Source organism: Chanos chanos, chromosome 5 (genome assembly GCF_902362185.1).
Source record: "Chanos chanos chromosome 5, fChaCha1.1, whole genome shotgun sequence".
Taxonomy (NCBI): domain Eukaryota; kingdom Metazoa; phylum Chordata; class Actinopteri; order Gonorynchiformes; family Chanidae; genus Chanos; species Chanos chanos.
In genome coordinates, this window is record NC_044499.1 from 26,073,078 (window position 1) to 26,084,042 (window position 10,965).

A 10,965-nucleotide genomic window follows, 5' to 3' on the forward strand; every position below is an offset into this window, starting at 1 on the left:
TTTATGGTTTTCTCTGTTTGATGGTAAGTAACACAGATAACATAGCATATTGACTTGTTGAATGCCAAGAAAGCTGTCTATAAGAAAGAATAAACTTCTGTACATTTAGAATACTTCTATCCTCATGGCAGCTACCATTTTCATTAACAGCCATTGTCAATGAAGCGATTAGATTTATGACCCGTTGTTAGAGATACAGTTGCTGTAGTTACTTTTATTGTGTCACCACCAACTGTTAGTGTAACATTTGCTTGCTGTCTGAGGACATGTTGTCTCATTTGTGTTTAAATTCTTTATTTACTTTGTCCAGGTTTCTCTCAGACTTTCTGAGTCCTGCTTCCCTCCTGTCGTCCATGTAGCTGTTCCTGAGAGATTAGTGGCGGGATATGCTGTCTCCAGAGGTAGATTTTCTCTTTCTTATTCTTACAGTTTCTAGGATGCTCATACCTGTATTACAAATGAATACAGAGCAGTTCATGTCAAATCTTCCAACACTGTAACTAATTAATTAAGTTAATTCCCAAGCGGGTACGTGTGTATGTGGTTGTGTGTGCACGCATGTGTGTGACTTATTCATACATATTCAAACATATTCATCAATATCACTGATAGATTTAATTTTTTCCCTCCGTCAGTTGATTTGGGGGCTTGTGGAGTCCAAAGCTCACACTTAAATACAAGTGACTCAGATTTCGTGATTCAGCCGGATGGCACCATTGTGACAAAGCACTGGATCCGATTGACAGAGGGTGGGAGGACGTTCACAGTATGGCTCCAGAACGGTGATGGAGAGAGACAAACAATGAACATCAGCCTTTCCCACAAAATGCCCAAGGTAATAAGTAATATGTAAATCATGGCTCTTGCGTTGAATATTCGACTGCGTCCCACCTGTGTGACATCGTTGTCTTGTAATAGGTGCATAAGAGCGGAATACTGAAACGGATCAAACGACGGTGGCGTCCTCTGCCCTTCAACATCATCGAGAATGACACTCCTCCTTTCCCAAAAGATGTCGAGATAGTAAGGGTTCCTTCATTTTCATTCTGGCTTGAAGGGATAAGTATTTGCAGTTAAATGAAATCATTTGGAGTTGATCTGGAGCTCTGAAAAGCATTTGATTGTGTTCCTGTATCAGTGGATTGACCTGAATTAACCTGGATAACCTCTCAGTCAAAATATACATCACAAAATATATTTCATAAACACAGAGACAGCACAGAGTAGAGCCTGGTTGTTGAAAGTCTGGTTTGACTTAAGACAAGACAGTGTTCAGATTTCTTCTGAGACTGGATCTGTTCTTTACTTCCATTACTGCATGCCTTCATTTGATCTAAGTGTTGTTTAGGAGGAGACCTGCTCTGGTAGCTGAGAAAAGGTTTATGCCAAAGTGTGTGCTGCTCGTTTGCTGAATGATATGCTGGGGCAAAGCTTTACTTCCTGTGTTTCAGTAAAGGATGGACTCATTTTAGCTCCATGACAAGCTGAAGAGAATAGGCAGATAGTGTCTAGGATATTTTGAGAAGAAATTGCTGTCAGCAATAAGCTGGTAATTTGGCCTCATGTCTCTAAATCATTTTTCTGTTCTCCTCTTTTGAGCAGGTTGCCTCAGACTCTTCGGCTCAGCACTCAGTATACTACACAATATCTGGGCCTGGAGTGACAGAGGAACCTATTGGACTGTTTTCCTTGGATAAATTCTCCGGCTTGCTGAAGGTCCATAGGGCTGTGGACCGAGAGGTGTATCCACAGATCAAGGTACGGTGGAGATACTACTACAGAGAGTCTCCAAGAAAAGACAAACTAAATCCTTCACTTTTAGCCATCTGCAATATTCCTGATGTTTTCTGGGATCTTTTTGAAGTCAAGTTTTCATTTTTCAGTCAAGTTTTCAAAAATGGTTAAATCAATCAATCAATCAATCAATCAATCAATCAACCAGTCAGTCAGTCAATCGCCAGATGATTTTTACTTAATTGGAAGTGTAGCACATTCAGTGAGTTACTGCTGTGTCAGTGAATGTGAATGAGAGGAAAACTCAGATGTCAACTGTGGTGTTTGTGTCTGTCCAGTTCCAGGCCAGGGTGTTTGACATAAGGACCAACGTGGAGACAGATCTGCCCCTTCCCATCATTGTCAATGTCAAAGACGTCAACGACAACAAACCCACTTTTGTCGGTGGTCTCCGTTACTCTGTCCCAGAGCAATGTAAAGCAGGTTAGGCCCTGGGAAAAAATTGAAATAAATATGTGTTAATAGAAAAGAGCTAAATCAGCAAAAAGGAAAATTAAATGAGATGCCAATTTAAACTACGTAGACTTCTTGTGTGTCAAAAACGTTAAAATATCTATATCTATATCCATATCTATATCTATACATACACACACTCACCTACACACATATATGTGTGTGTGTGTGTGTATACATACATACACATACATATATCATGGCTTCAAGCCAGAATTTTTTTTTAATCAGTTCGTTCCGAGCAGAATGGATATTTTAACGTTTATGATTTCGCGTTCTACCTTTAAATTATCGTTCCTGAATCATTTAGAACCAAATGAAATACTGGTTAATAACGTTCCATATAGGGCTGTGTGACGTGACAATATGTATCTTTCAGACAGCAAGAATGTCTATCGATACTCTATAGTATCTATCACTAATGTCACAAAACATTACAAAAACGCATTGTATCACTAACTAGAAGAGCTATAGATCACATTATTTACCGATTACCATTATTTCAAATAAATGTTTCTGTTCCAGAACATTAAAAAATGTAAAGTTCCTGGTTTCATTTTTGTTCCTAGCGCAGTATCGATTGTTTCTGGTTTTTGTTTTCATTCCTTGAACCAGCTCAAGGCCTTGATGTATATTATATATGTATGTATGTGTGTGTGTGTGTGTGTGTGTGTGTGTGTGTGTGTGTATGCATACATACATACACACACACACATACACATACACACACACACACACACACTCACACATATATATAAAATATGTTTCATACACAGAGACTGTGGTGGGTACTGTGAATGCCACTGACAGAGATGACCCAGAGACAGACCACACCAAGATCAGATACAGCCTCCTGTCCGGCCAGCAGTACTTCAGTATCCACGCACAGACTGGAGTTCTCTCCACCAGAGCCGTCTGCCTGGACCGAGAGGTGACAGGCTTTCCACTCTTTTACACTTCTCAGATTAACAACTAAAATAAAATTTTAACACACTGACTCTCTTTTAATCAAATAAATTATTAGTGTCAAAACATCCTTCCTGTTTATATCTCAGGTGAAAAGCACATATTTTGCTGTCGTGGAAATCAGAGACATGAATGGAGCTCATAATGGTCTATCCAACACTGGCACTGCCACTGTTGTGTTAGCTGACATCAATGACCATCCTCCTACATTCACAGAAACATCAGTAAGACAGTGTCCATTATTACCCTTACACCCAGGGAAATTACTTAACTCTGTGTAAGGAAATTGTTCTAAATTAGTTTAGACAATGAAGACAGTACAATTAGATGACTGTACCCTTTGGTTACTACCCCTTTTCCTTTTCAGTATACTGTAAAAGTGTCAGAAAACCAAGGTGGAACTCTGCTGCTCAGAATCCCAGTTGAGGATAAGGATGTGAAAAACACCCCAAACTGGAATGCCGTCTACATCATCAACAAAGGGAATGAAGATGGGTATTTCAGGACTGAAACAGACCCCAAGACAAATGATTGTCTCCTTTATCTTGTCAAGGTCAATCCCTAAACACAGATATTTACCCTCTCTCTCTCTCTCTCTCTCTCTCTCTCTCTCTCTCTTTCTCTGTCTTCTGTAGGTAATTCATGGTTAGTCATAAGTGTTGACTATGTCATGGGTCTTTCATCCAACACTTACGTATTTCAAATTCACACAAAAACTTTCCTGTGCAAAGTCATTACGACCAATTTTAATTTTCTGCAAAGTTAGCTCTAACATTTGTGCAGTTAAGCCAAAGGCTTTGGAAAGTGTGAGGACCTTGTATTTTATTATGGGCTGAGAACTAATTCAATCAAATATGCTTCAAATACACATCAAATAGAACTACTCAAACTTTTTATTTCCTCTACCATGTTAGCTATCCAGTAGTATCTCCTTTTAATTTTGAGTTTAACTATTCCACCAAACATTTCCCCTGTGGACAGCCTCTGGACTATGAGAAGATCAAAGACTTAAAGCTGGAGATTCAGGCCAGGAATGAGGCTGAGCTTAAGGGCACCTCAGCCTCCTGGGTGTCTGTTCCCATCACTGTGGAGGTGACAGACGTGGACGAGGGTCCGGAGTTCAACCCAGAGATCCTTTACCTCAGTGTAATGGAAAACACCCCAAATGGCACCATCATTGGCAAATACACGGCTCTGGACCCTGAAACCAAAACCAGCAATGGCATCAAGTTAGTTTTCTAAAACAGTGAATGTGCTTCCATTATTGAGAGGGACAGATAAACCTGAGTTTGATTTGTTTTTAAATTTTTTTTTTTTTTTTTGTCTGTCTATTTTTCTGCCTGGTGCCAATTGTTCTGTCCTAGATTCACCATTGGGAGTACATGTAAATACACCATTTGTTCAATGAAAAAGTGATATCCTGTGATAAGTAGCATATAGCCTTTTGGATAATTGTGCACGAGTCTGTTTCCTCAGAAGTTATTTTCAAGTCTTCTTTATCAACCAACATAATTTTTGATAGAAAGTGTTCAAACCATAGTCCATATTTCTAAAAGCTTGTAAAAATATATTATGTTATGTTTACTACATGTCAATGTCTCAAACACAGTGCTAGAACAGGCTATCAAGGTCGACAGGAACAGTGCACCTGGTAAAAACATGAGTGCTGCACAAATCTGTGCTGCTTGCGTGTTTGTGTATCGCACTGCTTTGGGTGGGAAACCACAGTTAGTTTTTGACCTACATGTGCACTTCTTCTGACTTAAATTCTTAACATGTAATCAAAAGGGCATTTAAATGTCTGTATCCTTCAGGTACTATGAGGTCAAAGACCCTGGGTCCTGGGTCAGCATTGATGAAAACACTGGGGAAATAAGAGTCACCAACACTATTGACCGGGAGTCGCCTCTCCTGGTGGACGGCCTCTACAATGTCACAGTTAAAGCAGTGGATGCCAGTGAGTAAATATCGGAAATCAGCCCCACAGCCTATACAACAGTCAAGGCAGCTGCTAAAATAATTATATGATTTTCTGTTTTTTTTTTTTTTTTTTTTTTTTTTTTTTAGTTATTTGTTTATTTTAGCTCCTTTGACATATGGAGAATGAGCGTAACATGAAAGCTCATGATTTTAATTTTGTGCTGGTTTTCTGCTTGGCCTTCCGGGTTCAGTCTGTGTATAACTCGCATTCCTTACAGTAAACATCACACACCATCTCTACGCTAAATGTCACACAATGTCCTATGAGGTACCACTATGGCTGTAATTCAAACTTTACTTCTCTCACACACACATAGAATGCTCTCACATTTACTATTTTACCTCTTACACACACATAAACCAGCATATCATATAAATGTCAGCGGTAAAACTGGTGAATGAAAGAATATTTTATGTGTATGTGAGCGGAAAAGTTTGAATTATGGCCCAAACAGCACCTCATCATGTCCCTTATATACACACAAACACACACACACACACTGTATGAAAGTACATTAATTCTGATTGTATATGAATATAAATTACAAAAATACCCTTTTTCCATCCAAGAGATGTGAACTATTGATACAAAAACATCTTTTTCTCCACCTCTTCCTAGGCTCAAAAAGTAGCACGGGAACTATTGTCATTCGCGTGGATGATGAAAACGATAACAGCCCTGTCATTTCCAGTAAAGAGCTGATTGTGTGTGAGGGAAATAATGAGCCTGGCTCAGCCCTCATCATAGCCACTGACAAAGACCGCATGCCCTTCTCTGCCCCCTTCTCCTTCACACTGCACGAACCAAATGATGGCAAATGGACTCTAAGCAAACTTAATGGTACGGAGACATGGTTATGGTTAATGCTGCTGCTGCTGATGATGATGACAAAGACCATGATGGTAATAGCTCACTGGTACAGTACTAAAAATGACAACAAGTAAACTCAAAACTGACTTGTTGATTTCCTGCAGACACAGCAGCCACGTTAAACCCGAATGAAGCGGTGCCTTACGGTCTGTATAAAGTCACTGTGTTAGTGCGAGACCTTCAGGGCCATGGTGACACCCAGACACTGTCAGTCCAAGTGTCTAAATGCCGAAATGGAGAGCGTGTTCCCCAGGACACCTCTATCGAACTGGGAGTGTGGGGAATTCTTGCCTTACTGTTTGGTTTGGCTCTGCTTCTGCGTGAGTGTTTACTTATACACTCACACACACAGACAAGCAGACGCACAGACACACACATACACACACACAAACAAACACAGACACAGACACACACACACACACACACACACACACACACACACACATTAGCTGGACCATTAGGGAGTATTTGTATTTACTTGCAGATAGATATTTATTGAACAATCTGAAGATTTCCTGAGACAGTGTTTGTCTTAAAAACAAACAGTAAATTTTGCCATTCAAATGTTCTCTCAGCCTTTTTGAAATGCACCTCTCACTGTAATTATAATAGCCTAATTATTATTTTTCTGATTTCTTTGTGAAGTTCTTCTAGCTGCATTAGTGTGCAAGACCAAGCAGGACAAGTTGCAGTTGGAGGACAGTGGAGAGAGTGGGGGAATGCTGCTGAAGAGTAACACTGAGGGCCCAGGAGAGGTATGGGCTGTCATGTGACCACCACCCTCAAAGTCTAGAATTCACACACACTCTCTCTAATGTACAGTGCATTAAGTATTTCAAACTGCAAACCAGTGGCATTGCAGCTTCACCAAGAATTTCATTACTGATAGTGATGTCCACATTGTTATCTAGTAAATGACAATAAAACTTGAAACTTGAACCTGCAATCTGCAGGATTTGGCCAAGATTAAAAAGTCTGTGTGGCCTATCTTCCTGGAAACACATTCCTCATGTACCATGTGCTTCTTGGTCTTTAGATTAAATATTTATATCTTTAATGCCTTTTTCTAAATTGTGAAACTTATGAATTTTGCTTTGGGCTAGAGGTTTCTTCTCACGGTGCTGAAGAAAAGTAAATGTGACAGAGGAAAATTTGCAGCTGATATGGAAAATGAACTATGCCTTGAGACCTATTTGACTGATACTAGACCTAGTTTAGATGTGAATTTATCACTGCCCTGAAAGATGGCTTTTGAACTGGCCCTTTTAAAATTCTCAGTGTGGTCAGGTCACAGTGAACAAGTCCTGGTGAATGTCTTCACTGGCTCCTTTTTGATTACAGGGTGTGAACCTTAAGTCTCCCTCCTTTGTGATTGACCATGATTCCCTGAAAGGATCCATAGCGAGTGTTGGGAAGACGGCAGCCATGGATCAGAAGATGGTGAGCGGGGCATGGTACGGAGCTCAGCAGCCTTTTGTGGAGCACACTAAGAATGTCCTGATGACAGAAATGAAAGACATGCAGCCTGCAGGAACCATCAGCATGGACAATTACAACAGGACCGCCCTGACCAATCACACCTGGAGAACCAACGGACTGTTCCTGGATCAGGTATATTCCTCCTTTAAACTTACTTTGAATCAGTGATTCTCAGGTCCAGTCCTGGGAGCCCACTGTCCTGCACGTCTCTCTTTTAAGTCAGGACTGACACACCTGATTCCATTGACCAATTAATCATCAAGCCCTTGATTAGCTCAATTAAGTATGACAACGAAGAGTAAAAAAAAAAGACGTGCAGGACAGTGGGTCCCCAGGACTGTAGTTGAAATTCACTGCTTTAAATAACGTGATGTAAGGAAACCAAATCATTCCAGATCATTCATGCTGACTGTTAAATGAAGGACAACAATCATAATGAGACTGGCAGGGGTTTGGGGACTAAAGAACAATCAGGCTTGGGTGTTTTTTCAGAAGATGGGTAAATTAAGCATACACTGGAGAGTGGTTGGTTAAGTTTCCTCGCAGTGTTGATGTGCCTTTCAGCAAAGCACGTAATCCCATGATCCTCCGGGGCTGAGCCATACTCCATATCTAACCTCCGGGAGGTCTGAACCCATAGATACGGTGATGTAGTTGAGTCAGTAAAGGTGAAATAGAATGCCAAATTCAACAGTAAAATGCGTTTACTGTGTGGTAACAGAAAGCCTCAAATATGGCATGTCTGAACATCATTTGAGAATAAATGTGTATCTGTTAATCATGGTATGAAATGCTTGGTACAGTGCTGAAAAAATGGGGTTTTACTTTTACAGTACTAATTTTAAGGTTAAAATGTTTTCTTGGGATTTGGCTTCCCAGAAACTGGGCTATATGAATTTGGAGGAGGATGGACGCTTTGCAGACGACATCATTCATTCCTATGGTTATGAGGGTCGGGGGTCACCGACGGGATCAGTGGGTTGCTGTAGTGACATGGATCAGCCGGACAACACAGAGTTCCTCAATGGACTCGGGACAAAGTTCAGACCCCTGGCAGACATCTCCATCAAGAAATGAAGCCCTATGATCTGTCAGCTAATGATGTCCCTCATTCTCATTTTCAATTGCTCTCCAGCAACTGGCAGTTTCAGTTGCACTTAAATGAACATCACACTGCTAATGTTCACCAAGTATGTTCAGTTTGTCACCGAAACCATATAAATACAGGATTTGTGAAATATTTTGCTTTTTTCTACAGTATTATACACTTTGGCAAAATGCCTTAAGATGATGCACAATGCCAACATGACGTCCTCCTATGTGTTGGCAAAAACAGAAGGGGAAAAAACTTACAGCTCTGAATTTGCAGTGGTTTATGACTGCTTGTTTAGGGGAATAAGAGCAATTACTGACTTGAATGATAGCCGTCCTTGTTAACGTATCCAGCAGTTTATGGGCTATTTTTCTATTAACACAGAGAGTGGGATTATTGTGGATGAATTTTGGTTTTAAGATGACGTCATTCTAGTGAACTGTCTTTCACAATGAGTATTTGGTGTGTTTGAATGTCTATCTGTTACAGTGAGTATTGGAGTGTTTGAATGTTGGATCTGGCTTTGTGAGAGGCATGTGTTGAATTTGATGAGTTTTGTAATTTTCAGAGACAATCTATAATGGTTCTAACCTATAATGGGTATAAACTAGTGGTGTAAACTTGTGCTGACGTGTTGTAATTGAGGTTATTCTCTTCGGTGTACCTGTTTGTAACTGTTTGTGTCATGTATGTTTTACTGTTTTATATCTCATTAAAGGTTTTGTGAACTTTGTTGATGCTGATAATAAATCAGTAGTTTAAGAGCCAGAGGTCTGGGCTTGGGGGGGGGGGGGGGGGGGGGGGGGCATTTCAGTGGGTGCAGAAGTTGTGTGTGTATGTGGTGAGTGTGTATGAGAGGGAGAGAGAGGGGAGAGAGAGAGAGAGAGAGAGAGAGAGTCTGTGTATGTGTAAACGTGTGTGTGTGTACGCGCGCATGTGAGTGTGTGCGTGTGAGAAGAGTGAGAAAGAGCATGCGTGTGTGAATGTTTGTGTGTGTTTTGGGCTGTGGTGTTTCAGAGCCTCCCTGTGGAATGTGGAGTGTCACACAGAACTGAATGTGTTAGCTAAGGGTGTGGTCACAGTCAGCGGCCAAACCTTAGCTAAAACAGGACGATAGAGTGTCTGTGCAAACTACTGCATGTAACCCACTGAATACAAATGCTTAAAATTAAAAACCTATCAAATTTGTATGTTTGTCACCATGTCCCTACAATGCATTGTACTGCTACTGCTATTGATTATAACAGTGTTTGTGTTTTGATGGTAAAGTAAATTGCAAACATTAGTTACAGTCTTTTGTTTCCACAGTATATAGAAATATAGATACACAAGAGAATCTCTGTGTAACCATCCTTAGATCAAGAAAGCCAGTTTAGGCATTACTGTCTTTTACAGTAATATTAATAACGCCAAGACGAGGAATTGCAGTAAAACCAAAACTTGTCGGAGCCTGTTTCCATGTTTACTATGCTGTCATAAAAAAATTTTGTGTAACACAGAACAGTCCGTGAGTTGTGGACTTTGAGTTTCAGGTATCAAGACCGTACAAAGACTGTTTCCTGAGCAGATGCTGCCATCCGCAATGACTCAGAAGAGGTTCATTCATGAGGGCTTACAAAACGTCATCACCAATTATAGGACCTGGGATCAACATACTAAGCGAAGAGTTCCTGGCCTGTATCCATCTGGATTCTATGGTGTTGTGTATGTCAAAATGGTAACCACAGAAACAAAGTACAGTAGTGTTTCCATGTAATAAAACCAAAATAATCCACATTAGTTGATAAAGGTGTTGTATTGCTTTTAGGCTCTTTTTTTCACTCGTTTGATGGAGGGTTTGTTGGGGGGGGGGGGAATTCCTGACTAAGCCCTGATTAAATTTAATTCAGCCCAGTGAAAAGGGAAGAGGGACGCTCAACACTCAAACTGAGATAAAGCACTGGGTTTATCCCACAGTGCACAGGGGGCAATCCGGGCTCACTCATACAACACCATAGGTAACAGGATCACTCAGGTGTTTATAATGCATGCAAATGTTACTGCATTTTATAATACATATTGTTAGTGTGTGTGTGGGGAGGGGGGGGGGGGGCACTGTAAGTGTGAGGTAGAGAAAGGTGGAAAACATTGGACCTTTGAACCATTGTTCTGGTAGATGATATGTGAATGATTACAGAGGTGTGGCCCTCTCTAAACAAAGATTCCTTGAACAGTGAGTTTGTTTTGTTGTATAGGGAGGGCCGTGCTCAGCATGTTTGTTCTTCCTGATCTAGGGGGAATGAGTACCCTCTGCTGGAAGAGAGCTGTATCAACATCCACTTCACACAAA

At 40.6% G+C, this 10,965-nt stretch overlaps 1 protein-coding gene across 1 annotated transcript; it reads left to right on the forward strand.

Moving 5' to 3' along the window:
• The first annotated feature begins 826 nt into the window (after positions 1 to 826).
• On the forward strand, positions 827 to 8,620 carry LOC115812347 (desmocollin-2-like). The gene is made up of 14 exons (XM_030774829.1): positions 827 to 835; positions 919 to 1,023; positions 1,603 to 1,758; positions 2,073 to 2,217; positions 3,024 to 3,178; positions 3,303 to 3,437; positions 3,581 to 3,766; positions 4,195 to 4,442; positions 5,028 to 5,170; positions 5,813 to 6,034; positions 6,169 to 6,390; positions 6,710 to 6,819; positions 7,406 to 7,675; positions 8,423 to 8,620. Exons 1-14 carry the CDS (start codon positions 827 to 829, stop codon positions 8,618 to 8,620), a joined length of 2,304 nt encoding a protein of 767 aa, XP_030630689.1.
• The last annotated feature ends 2,345 nt before the right edge of the window (positions 8,621 to 10,965 follow it).

Excerpts from the sequence above, each read along its gene's own strand:
- LOC115812347 (XM_030774829.1), top strand. Across the intron at positions 3,438-3,580 it reads CTACATTCACAGAAACATCA|TATACTGTAAAAGTGTCAGA; the intron begins GTAAGACAGTGT and ends TTTCCTTTTCAG. Across the intron at positions 3,767-4,194 it reads GTCTCCTTTATCTTGTCAAG|CCTCTGGACTATGAGAAGAT; the intron begins GTCAATCCCTAA and ends CCCTGTGGACAG.